Below are 19,251 nucleotides of genomic sequence, written 5' to 3' on the forward strand. Positions count from 1 at the left end.
ATGAGCCCATCAATTCATAATTATTTTGGACATTTTATTTAATTTCCAAAATCATAATTAAATAAGAGAAATAATAATTTCTATTTTAAACATAATTCTGCAAATTGATGCATTTCTCATGTAATATGTTTTCTCAAAACATATACAACTTAAATTACATAACTTGCTTCAATCCTAAGACTTTAATATGACTCTCATACCTTAGTCCATGGAAGGGGTTTAGTGATTTCTCACTCATAATAAAACTTTGCAGAATATGACCTTCCGCTGGTCAATGATCTTATAATTGAGGTGATATCTCATATCCTTTTGTTTGGATTTGTGATGTGACTCTGGCTCCTTTGTTTTTGGGCAAAGGTGACCTGTTAGTCACATGACATTTTAATCCAAACTTTCTCTGTAACTATCTGACTATAGTTTAATACACATATTCTGACATTGAGTATGCAACAGTGCTCTGCTTTAAACTCTTCAAGCTCACTGTCCTTTTCCATCCAGACACAAATATGCATTTAGATCACCATCTAGAATCATCTTGCCTGTTTGGAAAACTTGCATTCGTGTAACCTTTTGACAACTTGCTTAAATTACCATTTAACACAATAGCTAGAAGAATTCCTTTTAGTGCTTCTTAAGTACTCAAGGATCTGTTCTTGGTAATTCTCCGTATGCTTATTCTGAATTTGCTTGAAACCTGCTACACATGCACAAGTCATATGCAACATTTTGCTTTGTACATTTTATGGCACATATAATGAATCCTTTTGCAGAAGCATAAGGTACATTATCCATACAACTCAACTCTATTAGCTTTTGAAGGCACTGAGTCTTACTGAGTGTATTACCATGAAACATGGGAAGATATCCTATCTTAGAGTCTTGTTTCATGAACTTGTCAAAATCCTTATCAACATAAGTCTCTCGATTCATTCCAATCATTCTTCAAGATTCACTTCATGGATCTTAATTACCAATATGTACTCAACATCTCCTAAGTCTATCATATTGAAACAATCTTTCTAACCACTGCTTGACTTATTCAAGCATTGATATATCATTTCATATGAACTGTATGTCAACTACATACTAGACTAAGAAGACCAATTACTCCCACTAAACTTCTTGTCTCTACAAGGTTCCTTTTCGTTCTACTAAGGAAATCAAACTGTTTGATTGCCTAATCAAAACGAATGTTCCAACTCCCTGATGCTTACTTCAATCCATAAATGAATTTCTGAAGTATGCAAAACTTTCTAGGAATTTCTGGATTTCAAACTCTTAGGTTGTATCATATACATGTTCACCATCAAGAACATTTCATGTAGGTGATTTTGATATCCATAACTAGAATAATCCGAATAGGCTTACCCAACTAATAGGTTTGACCCTATTTGTAAGACTATTATGGACTAACACATCTTTACAAACATGGAGTCCATACTGGATTTCATGGCTTTAATCCATTTACTGAGTTGGCACTTATCCAAATCTTGCTTGTAGGCCATGGATTCTAACCATTCCAATAGGAAAATTTTAGAATCCACTTTTTCTCATAATTTCAACAAACTGTTTGTTTTTTATCCCAAGTAACCTACGATAGGTATGAGCGACAATAGAATTATTCTCTTCAACCCTTTGAAGTCTTTCATTCTAGTGGGACGATAGAAGCCTCGCTAGTTGAATTAGCTTGCTTCGACACATGTTTTATCAAATTAACTGATTTCATATGCCTTCGTCTCTGATGCAGTGTTATCCACATCCATTTGTTGCTCGTCTCGAATCTTATCGAGATATAACTTGACTCCCACTTGGCTTTGTAGGAAGACATTCTTTCTATAAAGACACTATCGCGAGTAACAAACACTTTGTTTCTACGCGATTGTAGGAATAATACCTCTTAGTTTCCATGAGAAAACCCATGAAGAACTACTTTTCTGATTTAGGGCGCATTATGTCATCTTAGTAAACATTTTACATTGATTTCATAACCCTTAATCCTGTTTAGAAAAGATAACTTTTGGAACATTTCCAAATCATAACTCTTATGACATCTTTTCTTCTACTTTGGTTAAGTTTCCTATTTAGTATATTTGCAATTGTTGTTGTAATGTATATCCTCAAAGTGATATTTGTAAATCATTAAATCTTGGATCGAACAATGACAAGCAAAGTTTGATTCCTTCTTTATAAACATACACTTCAATTGTAATGTTTCTGGATTGTGAATTAATTCAACAATTCCCTTTAGATGATCATTTCTTTTTGAGTTAAATATTTATCACAACAATCATATTGTGGTGTTAAATTGTTTATCTCAAACTGATTTTACATTTCATTTTTGGAATTTTGAACTTTTCAATTATTCCAAGCTTTACTTCATTAAGTAATTATCGACATATTTACTTAAATCGTTAGTAAAAGCAATGAAATAGTTAAATCTCATTGCTAATTTTGAACTTATTGGTTCACATACATCATATGTATGAGTTCCAAAAGGTCATTTTAGCTTCTTTTACCCTTTCTACTAAAAGGCATCTTGGTCATCTTAACTTATCAAGCATGATTTCTAATTCTCAAGTGATTCATAATCATATAAGAATGAGAGTCCATCCAAAACTTTGGATGTGCAAATGGTTTATGTGACCCAACCTTACTTTGTTATAAGTAAGTGTACTTTAAATCATCTAAATTATTTTGTGATCTACTTATATCAATGTCATAAAACAAAATTAACTCATGTCTAACAAAATGAAAACAATTTATTACCTTGGTCATGGATCAACACTTGTCCAAGCCAAGTAAACCAAATTCAGTATTTAAAACAAGAAAACCGAAATATTGTCTCATCAAAACTGGAAATTGTTCTAAAATCATGATAAAATAATCAAAAATTTAAAACTATGAAGCTATCTCTGGCCACTCAAATGCTTCTAGTGCACCTTCAAGCTCCATTTCCATGCTAGCTTCACTTGTTTGCAGTTCCTGCGCAACGTCACTATGTTAAGCACTACAACTTGGTATCTCATACCTAAGTGAAAGTTAAAATGTTTATAACATTATACCTGAGGTTGATGATCCATTCTTCTTGAGGAAGTCATGGTATTTCTGGCAATTTCGCTTCCAATGCCCCTTCTTCTTGTAGTAAAAGCATTCACTTTCACTTGCAGCCTTGGGCTTTGGAGTCGTCTTAGGCTTTTTAGGAGCCTTGGCAACTTGCTTGTCCTTGCTCTTAGCACTAGCCTTTTGCCCCTTCTTCTTGAACCCCTTTCCCTTTTGAATCATAAGAACTTCCTTCTTAGGTTCCTTAGGGAATTGTTTCTCAGCACTAACCAGCATTGCATGCAATTGATTCATAGTCTTTGCAGTGGCAGTCATGTTAAAATTCATGATAAACTGGTTGAAACTTTCTGGTAGTGAATAGAGAATGATGTCTGTTGCCAAATCATCACTATATGGGTGCCCCAGTTTCTCCATACTTTGAATTAGGCCGATCATTTTGAAAACATGATCATGAACTGTGGCTCCCTTCTCCATCCTACAATCCAGAATCTCACGATGGAGCTCATACCTTTCAACTCTAGATTGTTTCTTAAACAAAACTTTGAGTTCTTGCATGATTGAATAGGCATCCTGGTCCTCAAAATGCTTTTGAAGACTAGGCTCCATGGTAGCAATCATTAAGCAAGTGATAGGTATAGCCCTGCCATGAGCTTCCTTGTGCTTCTTGATCTCTGCAGCAGTTGGATTTTCTGGCAGAGGTCCTGGCAATGGGGTGTCAATGATATCCTCTTTACCCTCAGATTTCAGAACAAGTCTTAGCGTTCTTTCCCAAGTGGAAAAGTTATCCCCTGTCAACCTATCCTTCTCAAGGAATGGTCGAAGGTTGTAAACGTTGTTGTCATTGTGATTACGGCTACCCATCTATGTCAAAATAAGGCAAAGTTTAATAATTATGTTTAATTTAAAATTAAAGTACCATAAACGCATTCATTTAGTAACTTTAAAACACTTTATTCAATAATTAATTGATTCCAATTGAATTTAAGTGATTCCAAGATCCTTTATTTGTGCAATAATTGACCGGACTTTGGCCATACCATCAACCATTATATTTTCAAGGTGAGTAAACTCTTTACTAATTACAACTCTTGTAACTCTTGGTTGAATAATTAATCATCACATGTTTAATTATTTCCCTTTGCTTCAAGGTTCTAAACTCTTTAGGTAACCTTGTTGAGCATAACCAATTAAAAGTGTAAAATTTGTTTTACCCCCACTCCCCTAAGATATAATATGACACCCAGCTTTGGCATGACCCATCATAAATATCAAAGGTTTCATCGGGTTTTTAATTGGAAAAACAATCTCAATATTACTGGGACCTAGATTTATTATGTTGTGATTATTTAGTGAACTCTAGCGCATCATCAATCAACATAATTAAAATCTAACATGCATAATCTACTAATGCAATATATCATGACATAGTATGGCCCCTTAATCCTAAGAAAACTAGAAATGAAAAAGCTCTCACTTGAATCGTCATGGATCTCCATCCACCTTGCTCCTTTGGGCCTTCACTTCATGGGCTTCTTTGGACTAACACTATTCAAATAACTATTCTATTTACTTTAAATAAAAGTTACAAAAATACTTAACGGTACGCAGACCGTATTTAGATTACAAAAATACTTCACGATGCGCAGATCGTATTTAAGAATCTATGGGCCATACTAGTCTATATATAGCAACATAATATCATATATTATAAAAGTGCCATATAATAAATCACTCAACATGCTTGTCTAAACTACAACATCGAATGTTCATAATAAAGTCAACGCATTTCCTAAAATATCTTGTATTTTAATCATAATTAGATAATATCATATATTATTCATGACCGTTTATAAATATCATATATTTAATTTAGTCATGAGATAGAATCAAATCATATTTTAATCTAGAAAGATAAATCATATTTAATCCTTCATGATTATCCTAACAAATTTAGGAGATTCTATCCTAATTACTCGCCAATCAAATAACTTTAAAATCAATTATATCCTAATCTAATTATGGGATAATCACATTATTTAAATCAATTATTATCCTTTCGGAATATGCTCAGAATATCCTAGTCAATCTTATCCAAAATTAACCACTTTAATTAGGATAATTATCAATTTAACAACTTTAAATATGGATAATATCAAATATAACAACTTTTGAATATTTGATTTTATCCTAAAATAAAAGATTTTATCCAAATAAAACCAATTTTATCTATTAAAATAAAAGATCATATTTTCAAAATATTTTAACTTATCCAAAATAAAACTAATTTTATCCAAAAATAATTCACAATTATCTTGAAATAATTTTAAAATAAGATAATTTAATTTTTTTTTGAAATACCGCAAGCCACCACCACCGGCCATCGTGGTTGGCTAGCCGAAGCTAGCCACGGTGGCTGGCTGCCATAACAGCAGCCACTGTCGCAAGGCAGCAGCAGGCATCTGCTCTGGCAGCCGTGGCAGCAGCCGTGCAACACTTGCACGCTGCTGCCCACAGCCACCCCGACCTCCGCCTTCCCCTTCCCTCCCTCTTGGACCACCACCTGGTCGGCAGCCGCCGTGGCTGCGCCACCCAGTCGCGGTTGCCGACCAAAATAAGATTTTTTTTTGTGTTCTTAATTTAATTAAAATAACATTTATTAAAATTAAATTAAATCAATCCAAAAATTTAAAATTAAATCATCATTCAATCTTAAAATTAGGGTTCTTCATAAAATTAATCCCAATTTAATTCTAACTTTTAAAATTAAATTGATCATCATACATGAAACACTTTTATGCATAAATCAATCCGATTAAAATTATGAATCATAAAATAAATCGAATTAAATCAAAATCAAGCACAAAAATCATATTTTAGGGCTATAAATTTTGAAAAATTCGAAAAATAGGGTTAGGGTGTGTAGACACCTAAAAATGTCTCCCCAAAACTAAACTCGTTATTGAACACCTTTCACCGCCATTATTGGTCGAGTTGAGTATTTAATATTTGGAGTGCTTAAATCCATGTTATATCCAATATATTTCATGAACCAATCCAATTTCTAGCTCATTTCCCTAAACCATAACCTATTTTCCACTTTTCGTGTCCACATCGCAAAACTGAGAGAAACTGATTTTATGGATATACAATTTTGATCCAATTATTATTTTGTTGGATAGGCCTTTAAATAAGCTTTCCAACCATATATCATAAGCTCAATTCCGAGCTATAACGAAAAAGATATGAGCAAAACACTAAACTCGGCCTAAAACCGACACCCTTCCACTAAAACGGCCATATATTAAAATCTAAATATCATTTTGACTTGATTTCAATCGGGTTGAAAATTATACTTGATAATATTTCCAATGATATATTATATTCCTTATTCCGAGTTACGGATCAAAAGTTATGATTATTTTAAAAACGGGTAAAAAACTAAAATTACCGCGCAGCAGCAAAAATGCCGCGACGCGGCAAAAGCTGACGTGTCACGGGGCTTATTCCCTGACACGGTGCCCATTTTTTTAATTCTGCACAATTTTCTCCTGTGTCACGGGATTTTGCACCGTGTCATGGTGCAATTTCCCGTGTCACGGTGCCCATTCCGTGACACGGGGATATTCCGTGTAATTTCCGCGTACTTTTTACACCGTGACACGGCATACTGCACTGTGCCATGGTGGACAATGTCGTGTCACGACATTTCTTCCCGTGTCATGGTGCACATCCCGTGCCACGGGATTGCTCCGTGTTTTCTCCGCGTAATCCCTAAACGCGTTTTCACTTCCCGTAACCTAATTATTTCCCGCGTCAGTTTTTCCCCGTGTCATGGGATCTTCCCCCGTCTGACGGTGCTTGTCACCGTGTCACGGTGCTCTTTGCCGTGACACGGTATTATTTTTTAGGGTTCCGCGTGTTCCCTCTGCTCATTTTCCCTATAAATAGGACCCCCCCCCCCTTTCTGCAGTTCGGGGCACCAATAATCATTCTCTCTCACCTTACACCAAAAATCATTATCTTCTCCCTCTTTAACCTAATTTCTAGCCTCCTTATTCTTCCAAAACAATTCCCCTAAGCACTCCAAGGAGTCTATACTTAACCCGAGGTTTCGTCCTTAAACCAAGGCGTGAAAGGTACAAATAACTGAGGGTTTGGACCAAATCAACTCTACTTTTTATTTAATTTAATTTTCATTTACTTTATATTTTTTTATTGAAGTTACTAATAGTTTATTCATGATGTAGCAATTTAAAGGAACATGCTGAATGTAAGTAATAAATTAAATTAATTACTGTTATTTTATTTTATATTGCTAATATCATGATTAGGTTATTTTATATTTGATTTGACTAACTCTATTATGGTTAAATTTCTTCCAATGTTAATGTTTATTTTATTATATTTATTGATCACCATATTGCATGTTTAAAGGGAATATGTAATTGAAAATCACGCCTAATAAGATAATTTGGACAACCGGCTTAGAATCCTTTTTAATCTTGTTATTTAATTCAAGTGATCACAAATATTTTAGAATAATGTGTTGCATTAATATTCAACCAATTTAGCTTAATAATAGGTTGGAGCAAATTGAATATTTTGTTTGCATGCCTTTGAGATCGCAAGAATCACTTTTCGCAAAAGGAGACTTCACAGAAGAACATTGAAGTTGAAACTGCAAAATCGGAACAAGAGTAAGTAATATAGTTAATTTTGTTCATTTTCTTGCGATTATAGTGCGATTTAAGTATGAAACCTAATTTATGTTCAATTTATTGGGATTGTAGTGTTAGTTTGCAGAAGAACATTTCAGAGAAGAACATTTTACAGAAGAACACTTCAGAACGGAGTAATTCGGAGAAAAATACTGAAGAAATGTATGAACCCTAATTTAGTTCAATTTCTTGCGATTTTATGTGTGAATAATAATTTTTGTTAAATTCCTTGCAATGATAGTGCGATTTTAACAATTAATTAAAAAACAGAGATGATGATGAAATACCTCTAGATAAATTGAAAAAAAAGCGCGAAAAAAGTCCAATTGTAGATCCTGAACTTTTAAAAGAAATTGAAAAGTCAAGTGGTACAGATCTAAAAATGTCTCCAATACCAAGGTATATAATCATTTACATAATATATTATGTTCATTTTGAATATACTATTTGTATCTGATCATATGGTTTTATAATTGTTTAATATGTTATTTGGATTTGATTATTTATAATGTTATCACGATCTTAGTTATATAATCATATAATCATATATGATCATATTTGATACTCATAATGTTCATTTATAGATATAGTTTGATTTATATTTGTTCTTTGAATATTCATTGGGGCTTAAATGCACATTTAATTGAAACTCCATGCACATATAGAAATATGATAATAATCATTTCAGTTGTATGCCTTCAAACTAATACGATGTAATTAATTTATATTGTAGTGATGTACCGTTTAGAGAGATACACTTGCTTCAATTAAAAGATGGAAAATCTGAACCATTAACTCTAAAGAAAGTTATTGAACAAAATGAATTTGGTAGTAGTTATCAAAGATACACTCTAAACAAGTAAGTTTATATGTATTAAATAGTTGTTTTTATATGCAATAATTCTACATTGTGTATATATATCAAACTTATTAGGTAATTCTTAAAATTTTAGTGCAAAAAAAGGTTCGAGTGAAATTTATTATGTCAAAATCAAGACCACCAGAGACAAATCAACAAATGAGGTATAAAAACTTTATACCAAAATAACTAGTGCTCTACTTCATAATATAAATTATTTATACTTCAATGTCATATTATATAAAATAATCCTAATTTTTTTAGTGAACAAACTGAGAATGTCTCTGCTACTCAAAATGAGATTGGAAATCAATCTGCACAAGAGAGTAGGGATCAATGGTGTGCTAATGCTAACTTTTGTATTAAAAAATATTCATTTTACATATGATACTTGTTCATTTTTTTTTAACAAATTAGAATTAATAAATATATTCAATATTCAGTGAAAAAAATGTGGAGCAAAAACAGGATACAATTCCATCTGAAAAGGACAAAGATAATGTTGATCAAAGGTATTAATAAAAAATGTTCATTTTATCATAGATAAATGTCCATTTTGTGTACCATTTATGTGCTTTTTTATTATAAGTATTACCTAATATTGATTTCAGCAAGGTAAAAGGAGTTGAATCAGAGGGGAAAAGCAATACAGAAAAGATAACTACTGGGCCAAAGTAAGAAATATTAAATGTTCATTTTATATAGACTTTATGTTCATTTTTTTATAGACTAAATGTTCATTTTATAATTAATTAGTCAAAATTATATATTCATGTATGTTTTTAATAAATTATCAGAAAAACCAAAAATGATGATCAAAAGAAGCCAAAAATAACAACTTTAAAGGAGAAGATGCAACAAGTACATATAGACATAGAAGAAAACCCAAAGTATGTTCAAATTTGAATAACTAAATAAAATAAAATAAATAATGTTATATAAAAAAATTTCATAACACTATCTCACAATTACAGGAAGTACGATGAATCAACATTGAGAATCATGAAAAATCTCAAAAGAAGGGAAGAGTTGTACAAGAAATTTAACAAAGGTAAATGTTCACATATATTGAACATTTTGTTTAATGTTTATATATATCAGTTATAATAATCATATTCATTTTGCAGGTAAAGAAAAACAGAAGAAAAAAGATTCTGTAAAGAAGAATATTCCTGAAAAAGAAAAAAGCCCTGAAAAGAAAGAGCTGAAAGGTAAAAAGTTAAAATGTACATATTTATTTCATAAAATGTTCATTTTTGATATATATGATAAATTATTGTAATGTTCAACAAGATTAATCAATTTCAATTTTGACTGAAATAATTCTCTTAGAAGCACAAGAGGAAAAGAGGCAAGAAGTAGACAAAAACACTGAAAAGAATATTGTGGAAAATGTTTTTCAAAAGTCAGATATGCAAAAAGGTAAAAAATGTAAAATGTACATATTTATTAGATAAAATGTTCATTTTTAATCTGCATTATATTTAATGTTCATTTTTAATCTGCATAAATTTCAAATTTCCCTAATATAATTTTATACTAGGAGAAGGGAATAAAGGGCCAGAAAATGAGAAAATCCCTATAGAGAAATCTGTGAAAGATGTTTCTCAAAAGACAACAGATCTGAAAGGTAAAATTTTAAAATGTACATATTTATTACATATAAAGTTCATTTTGGATCTGCATAATATATAATGTTCAAGAAAGTTAATTTATTTCAATGATAAAATATGTATAGCAGGGAAAAAGGAAGATATGCCAAAGGCAACCCAGAAAGAAACTAAAGGTAAAATGTTCAATTATATTGTAAATAATAAACATTTTACATTCTTTTCCATAAATGATCATTTACAATTTATCAGCAAGAAAAAACAATAGCAAGAAAAAACAAAAATAAAACCCCTATAGTGCCAAGTACAAGAGTTACAAGAAGCCAAGGTAAACATAATACTTTTGTATTTAATGTTAAATAGAAAATATTTATCTTTACTAACAAAAAGTTTAAAAACACAATAGATGTTTTGTTAGATGAATCTGCTAATGAAGGCCAAAAGGAGGCAACTGCTGATCCTGCTGAAGTATCCACAAAAAAAAGGTGTGGAAAGAAGAATTTCTCCAAGGAAATCTACAACACCTACTCCAATAAAACAAATGGCAGGTGCCCCTGCTGAATATGTTCAAGCACCTATTAGAAAAATGGCTGGTGCTCCTGCTGAGAAAGTTGTGGAACAACAAGGAAAAAAGGGTATATGTTCAATTGATTAAAAGTTTGTTATGTTTTAATTAATTTAATATTTGTATGTAATATATAAAACTTTAAAATTATATAGGTGGAAAAAAGAGACCTGCAGGACAATTGCAAAAAACTTTTAAGGTTGCTGGCAAAAGAAAAGCAGGTATACAATGATTTGTGATAAAAGTTCAATTTCAATGTATAGAATGATCATATATAAAAACTATATTGTTCATTTTGTCATTTGATTAAATTTCATTTAAATACATGGATAATCATATATGATGACTTTTATATTCATGTCAATTTTCAGCTGCCAAGAAAAATGTTGGAAAAAGAAAAAAAATTCAAGAAGTGCCATCTGATGAACCATCTCAAGATCCTTTTGACAGTGGTGATGACAGTGAAGAATCTGTCTATAAAGCTGAAAAAGAACCTGTTAGTGAGGAAGATGATGAATTGGAGGATGAGGAGGAGGAGGTTGAAATTAAGCCAAAGAAGAAAAAAGCAAAGAAGGAGGAGAACGTGGTGAAGCCAAAGGCTGAGAAGAAGGTGCAAGAGTTGGTTGTGTATAAGTCAGAAGGTGAAGATAAGAAAAAAGGAACGCAAAAACTGAAATAATTGAGGCAGATGAAGTTGAAGAAATTGATGAAGAATAGTTTCAAGAATAGAAAGCATCAACAAGAGGGGGCCATGTGAAGTTGATGCAATGGATAAAGCAAATGAGTGCAGAACATAAATTAGAGATACATGAGATTGGATTAGGAGCCCTGCTTGAAATGAAGAAAAAGAAGAAAGATTCATCTTCCTCAGAGACTGGCAAAAGGTAAAGATATTACATATCTTGCTCAACAAATAAATTAACATTTGTGGGAACCAATATGTTCATATATAAATTACTTTTTGTTCAGGGAAGAAAATATAAAAAAAGTCATTGAGAAGTCAAATGAAACACAACCAGAAAAGAAGATAGATGAAAGGTATAAATTACAATACTTAATTTTCTAATTATTTTAAATGTTCATTTGTACATACATATATGATAATATTTGGTTCATAATATGTTCAGTTCATCAAAGAGGCCACAGCGTCAATCCCAAACTTTTCCTCTTGCATTTAGCTAATCTCCATATATGGTCAAATACAAAGATCTTTTTAAAGATGAGCAAAAAATGAATCAACTTGTATGTGACTTTGCTTATAGTGGAGAAGATGAAAGGTAACTTATTCATAATACATAAACTTTTATAAGTTTTTGAGAAATTACTCATTTACACATTGCTTAATGTTCATTTGCAGTGCACTTTTATATCATGATGGATTAAATAACATAAATAGAGCAGAAATGAAAACACTTGGAGATGATGTACAAGTTATGAATTGTGTCATAGATTCATGGGCAACAATTCTAAATCATAAGAACACAAAAAACAAGATATATTTCTCAACAATGCCACATGTAAGTTTATTTCAATTATTTTAGATATTTATTACTCAACAAAGGTTTTGTTAATTAATGTTTACATGTTTAAAAATGTAGCAAATTATGTGCACAAATAATGTCTGCAGAGAGGGGTTAACAATGGAAAAAACATGTAAGGAATTCATAGAAAGAATAAACAATGAATTGAAGATGTACAAAATCAAAAGCATTGTTGGATACAAATAGGTAACATCAATACATATATTATAACATGTTCAATTCTAATAAATTAAATGTTCAATAACAATATATTATTTGTTCAGATATTTTTTCCTGTAGCAACTGCCAATCATTTTTTCGTGTTGTGCATCAATCATATGAAGGATACCATCCATATCATCGACAATAGAAAGCTACCACAACATGTATCAGTACCTCAAAAGTATCTTGACCAACAAAAAATGATTGTAAGTTAAAATATTATTCAATCATTTTGATAAATGACTAATTTTTATTATATGTAATTTAAATGTTCATTTTCTGATCAATAAATATTCACTTATTGATTGATAAATGTTCAAAACAGCTAAAAGGATTGGTTGCATACATGAAACACATTGGTTATGAGGATGCAAGTTTCATTGAAGATTATCAAATTGTATTGGAAAAAATGAAATGGCGTAGCAATGCCAACTACACAAACTGTGGAGTCTACATCATGAAGCATATGGAAACTTTCACTACTGATCCTAATGAAGAATGGATTTGTGATTTGAAAGCAAACAACGTAAGTATATCAAATGTTCAATTATATAACATGTAATGTTCATTTATATAACATATAATTGTTCTTAACTTATAATTCATTCTTATTCGCAGCTAAACCAAATAAGGAAACTGAGGATGTAATACACAGTTGAACTGATGCTTTTTGAAGAAAACACTGAGTCTAGGATTAACAGAAGAAAAGCAACAAAGTTGGAAAAATAGTAGTAATATAGTCATATTTCATGTAAAGACAATTTCATGTATAAACAATATTTCATATTTAGACAATTTCATTTACATATCAGCATTATTATTTTAAAAAGTTTGTATTTGGATATTTCTATTTAATCAATTTCATGTATAAAAAAATTACATATAAAATGTTCATTTATTTAAGCATAAATGTTCATATTAAAATATGATCATTTATATGACCATTAAATGTACAAATACAAAATGATCATATATCATAAAAAGTTGCATGTGTTGATAAAATCATATATAATACTATGATAAATGATCAAATATGAACACATAATGTACATATATAAATAATAAAAAGAACATATTTTCAAAATATATATATAAAAAAATGGGACTATTGATAATATTTGGTAGAAACACATTCTAATATCAATAATGGTGTAAAAAAGATATATAATCTGACAATATAATTCTTAAAACAAGTATGAAATACTGATGAGCTCTCTTATTTACCACTATTAGCTAATCTCTTAGCTACATTAGTATAAAAAAAAGCTAAAAATCTATCATACTTGGTAGAAAACTGTCCAGAACCAACATCATTATTTCTTGTAACATTAGAAGCACTCTCATTATTAGCCCTTGAAGAAGTAGCACCAGCTTGAACATTCTTTTGAGTAGAAGGAAGAACAGTAGAATGTTTTGGAACTGTTGGAGCCCTAACAGCGTAATGATCATTCAAAGAATCAACACGCACCCTTTTCGAAACATTTGTAGATGTATATCCACTAGCATTGGCTTGAACATTCTTTTGCATAGAAGGAAGAATAGAAGAACATATTGGAACTCTTGGAGCTCTACTAGCAGCATTATCATTCACAGAACCAAAATGAACCCTTTTTTGAACATTTGTAGATATATGTGAATCCTTTTCCTACACAAGAAAATTAAACATTATGAGACAATTAAATGTTCAATTTCTAAAAACAAAATGAACAAATAAGATGATATTACCTTAGCAATAGCAGAAATATCTAGATCAACAGATATATTGGATTAAAGAGAGCTTTCGCCAGTAGCCTTTAAAAAAAAATTTGAAAATGTTAAAAATCTACATATAAAATGGAAAGTACAAAATGCATCTATTAAAAATTTTGTAAATACCTCATCAACCTCATTTAGAACACTTTGATCAGAATCCTTTGAGCTAGAAGGAATATCTACAACCTATAATTTATTATTTTAAATTATTTTTTATAAAATAATTATAATAATATTCATAAAATAAAGAAAATAAATAAATAAACCTGATGTAAGGGGTTTTCAAGAACAATTAAGTCAGTAGGATCATTTACAGAATTGGCATAACTAATTGCAAATCCATTCTCATCAAATTCCTAGCAAAAAAAAAAACAAAATTATGTTTGAAATATATAATCAAATATAGTTATATAAATGTTCATTCCTAAAGATAATGTTGTATGTAATGAATTAAATGAACATATATGATAACATAAATGATCATAAATACCTGAACAACATATTGACCTTTAGCTCGTATATAAGGAGTATAAATAGCCTTTCTCTTCCTCCAATTACCCTTTGTTTTGTTGCATGCTTTCTCTAAGGCACTCTTTGGCCTAAAATTTCTCTCACCAGCAGGCCTTGATTTTGGTGGATTCTTGACTTCATGATCAACAATTTCAATACCTTCGGTAGGCTCACTAAAATCTATAGCACCAGAAACACTCTCAACCTTTTCCTTTAAAAGGTTAAAATAACAATCAACCTCTGCCCTTGCATTCAATGAATTTTGACAACTTGTTACCAACTTCACAAATTTCCTTAGTGTTTGTGACCTCCACACACTTGTAGCCACAACATTAGTTCTCAAAGTTAGTTCTTCAATACCATGACTACACATAGCAACCTTTGTCCAGCGTTTCATTATGTACTCTCGTGGAATTTTACGAACACAATGCAAATGATATACTCGTAGAGAAAGAGAGCAAAGCAAACCAATTTCACTAAAGAACATGCAAGTGCAAAAGATTGCATGTGTTTCTTTATTAAAAACAACTTCATGTTTGACAATGTCCTTCCCAGGATGCCAAAGATGATACGAATATTCAGGAAAATGCAAACCAGAATCCCGATGATCATATGCAGTACCTTTGATGAACTGCTCTTCAAAAAGCACATAAGCCTGAATAGTATATATAGTTCTTGCATGAACTAAGATCCCACTGTTAGCAAAAGCTAAATGTCTATTTCCCCTCAAATTATTGTAATCTATACCACCTTCTTTGCTTCTTCACTCAGAAACAACATCTAGAAAAACATGGTAAAAGTCACATAGACCTTGTGTCTTATTAAGTCTATGAGAAACTGACTTATTAGTAGTTTCACTACGTTGAGAAGATAGAATACCACCAAACCAAAACTTCTTAGAATAAGCTGGACACCGCATCTCCTTTATTTTGTACAAATCACACAACCAATCATCATTTGCACAATTATATTTCACCAACATTATGTGAAGCAGAAATGAACATTTATCATTTCAATAAAGAACATAAAGAAAGTAATTGCATGAACATTTATATAAATATAAATGTTCATATTTAAACACAAAATTTAAATAACCATAAAGATGTACAGATTCCATATAATAATAGAATGACAAATGATCAAATTAAAACAAGTAATGTACATATATGAATAATAAAATGATCATATTTTAAGAATTATCAAATAGACATAAAGAGTAAAATATAAAAATATTACCTTTTCCAGAAATACTCAAACTCAGCAGGGGTTTCACAATATTTCAATAAATAGCTGAACAAATCTGTAAAACCATCCAAAGCTCTCAATGCTACAATATGCTTCTTTGAATTTTGCTCAAGATGCCATACACATAATCGATGATGGACAGTTGAAGGGAATATGTTTCTTATACCTGCAGCAATGGCTTGTGCTTGATCAGTCATAATAGTAATGGGACTTTTCTTTCCCATTGAATAAAGAAATGTATCAAATAACCAATCAAAAGAATCAGTGCGCTCATTAAGAATAAAACCCATACCAAACATCACATTTTTACCATGATGGTTCATCCCAACAAAAGGAGCACAAATCATTCCATATTTATTAGTTTTATATGTTGTATCAAAGACCAATAAATCTCCAAAGTAATGATAATCTCTGAGCATTCTTCCATCGTGCAAAAAAAAAAAAACTAACCAAGGCACCACTATCATCTTGCTCAAAATCATAATAAAAATCTGCCTCATCTACATGTCTCTTTGCAAAATACTTAATCAACTGATTGCTATCACATCCATCAAGTTTGGCAGCTTTATCACATGATAATGCATTATACACATCCGAAGCCGTAAAAGTAAGGTTAGGAGACCCACCAACCTCCTTTTTTAAAGCCCTCAAAGAATCAGCAACTTTTACTCCACTCATTTTCAATGTAGAAATAGATCGAAGTTGTTCATCATTAACACTCCTTTGAGACCTTATTAAATACCTCTTTTCAACAGGAATCATATCATGATTATGAACCATTTCATGTCTTGAACATGTCCAAACACCATCATGATCAACAAAAAACTGTATAAAGGCATTACAACCAGTTCGACAATCAAGCTTCTCATAAGCCCTACGATTCCTACACTTATCATCCTTATAACCCTCATTAGCACAAAGAAACCGTTTCTTCAATAATGAGCCATCTCTTCTCCACTTACACTTCCCAACTCGAACTCCAAAACCCTTCCTAAGAGCGTACTCATTATACATTTCATAAGCTTCGTCTTCAGATTTAAATTCTTTATACAATAATTCAGACTTCTCTGCCTCTTGATATACAATACCATCCTTTTTTCCCACTACATAAATATGTGAAATAAAATTATGATCAACATCAAAGCATAAAATGTACAATAACAAAACAACAAATAATCAACTATAAATAAATTTAAAATCTAATATAATTAAAAATGATCATGTACACAAATGATCATTTATCAATTTAAAATGAACAATATGAAAATATATCAGTAACTCAGTAACAAACAATAAAACAAATGATAATATAAAAATGATTATTTAGAATAATTCATTTGATAAAAAAAACTTTAAAATGTTTAACAAATTAAACAAAACAAATTAAAACACATTACAACATAAAAACAATTTAAATTAAGATCTAGCAAAACAAAATGTACTAAAATGTACTCCGATTCTTAACATGCAAAAAATCAAATCGATAAACAAATCAAAATTATTAGCGAAATACTGAACATCAAAATACAAACAAATCAGAATTCGTTGATGAATAATCAAAATCACAATGAACATGCAGAAATTATAAATTACGATATCAAAATCAATTACAAAATCAAAATCTATTACAAAATCAAAATTACAGGAAACATTCATCAATTACAGAATAAAAGAGCATCAATATACAAACAAATCCAGAAATTATAAAAAAATAAAGTAATAAAACAGAGCATAACATAAACACAAAAAAAAAAAAATTAGGATCATAATTGCTCACATTGATGAACAAATGAATCAACCAATGGAACACCAGATGGAAGAACAGCTTCACAATCTCGTCAAAATCAACAGTAGAAGAATCATCCATCACGAAAAAACGCAGAAATTAGATGAAATAAAATTGAAGAGAGAGAAAAAATAAGAACAAAATCAATTGAAGAGAGAGAAAATAAATGTTTAAAATGATATATATATATATATATATATATATATATATATATATATATATATATATATATATATATATATATATAGCTTGAGTAAAAAGAAAAGAAATAAAAAAAAAGAAAATTAAAAAACTAGCCAGAATGGCAGAAATTAAAAGGGAAAGAAAAAAAAAAGGAATCATCAAAATGACGAAACACAGCAAAACGACGTCGTGGGGAGGGGGGTGCAGGTAGTGGAAGCTACACAGGGAACTAGTGTAAAAATTGTACCTTTGTGTGACCTTATAGGATCCGTCCAATTGGGCTTTGGGCTATTTTACTAGTCCAAAGATTGTTAGTACCTCTAGCTATGGCAAAACGACGACCCAAATGTACGAACTTAATTATCTCCATAATTTGATCCATTTATATATCTAGTAATTGCACACGACGAAGACATAACTCTTTCATCCTTTCTATCTAGTTTTTCACTGAAGCTGTTTGTTTTTGACAAAATACAACGGAGATTGGAAAATGGATTTCCATGAACATGTTAGAAAACCATTTTCTGGGGGAAAATTCAAAACTGGTTTAATTTTCCATTGTTTGTGTGGAAAGTCAATTTCCTTTAAGCTCATTTTACTTTATTTGTTGGATATAATATTGCTTTTCTTTTATTTTGTTTACCACTTGTCATTAGTCAGATCACTGTTAATTTGTTACAAGTAAAACAGTTCAAAAGATGTCATTGATTTGGTGAACTTCGGAATTCTCCATCCCCAATTCAACCAAGTGAAGAAAAAAACATAATTATTATAGTATCTTTTCTCACAATTGATATAAATGAAAGGGAAAAAAGATTAAATTAATTTTGAGTTATATAAAATTAATGCATATTTGTAAAGTCAAGGAAGGAGAAGAGAAAGTGAGCAGAATTATGAAAATTTCTTTGTCACCTTATTTAGCATTGAAATTGCCCAAATTGGAGCAAAAGAAGCTTGAAGAGTTGGATTAATGTTAAAATGGAGGAAGATGGTCAATCTCGTCTCTGTTAGCTGCCATGGATCTTGAAAGAGGAAGGAAAGAGAAGTCTCAGCCCGTCATTCAATATTACTGTAAACCGGATTGTTTGTGACATTACCTAATATTCCCATTATCTTTCCTTCCTCTCTTTTAATTGCTAGCTGAGCTATAAACAAGCTTGACTTATTACAAACAATACTAGAGGAATGGGATAGTTATTTTCACACTCAATTTTCTCTTCT

The 19,251-nt window shown here is 30.7% G+C and overlaps 1 protein-coding gene and 1 long non-coding RNA gene across 2 annotated transcripts; one reads left to right on the forward strand and one right to left on the reverse strand.

Annotated features, from left to right (window-relative positions):
* The first annotated feature begins 10,845 nt into the window (after positions 1-10,845).
* On the forward strand, positions 10,846-11,696 carry LOC110713257. The gene is made up of 3 exons (XR_002509845.1): positions 10,846-10,882; positions 10,968-11,033; positions 11,184-11,696. It is a non-coding gene; the product is annotated as an uncharacterized LOC110713257 (long non-coding RNA).
* A 4,740-nt stretch (positions 11,697-16,436) lies between these two features.
* LOC110713191 (protein FAR1-RELATED SEQUENCE 5-like) lies at positions 16,437-19,140 on the reverse strand. The gene is made up of 3 exons (XM_021891655.1): positions 19,128-19,140; positions 17,839-17,895; positions 16,437-17,164 (listed from the first exon to the last, which is right to left on the reverse strand). The coding sequence occupies exons 1-3, from the start codon at positions 19,138-19,140 to the stop codon at positions 16,437-16,439; spliced, it is 798 nt and encodes a 265-aa protein (XP_021747347.1).
* Between the last annotated feature and the right edge of the window lie 111 nt (positions 19,141-19,251).

The sequence above is a fragment of the Chenopodium quinoa genome, unplaced genomic scaffold (genome assembly GCF_001683475.1).
Source record: "Chenopodium quinoa cultivar QQ74 unplaced genomic scaffold, ASM168347v1, whole genome shotgun sequence".
In the NCBI taxonomy this organism is placed as follows: Eukaryota; Viridiplantae; Streptophyta; class Magnoliopsida; order Caryophyllales; family Amaranthaceae; genus Chenopodium; species Chenopodium quinoa.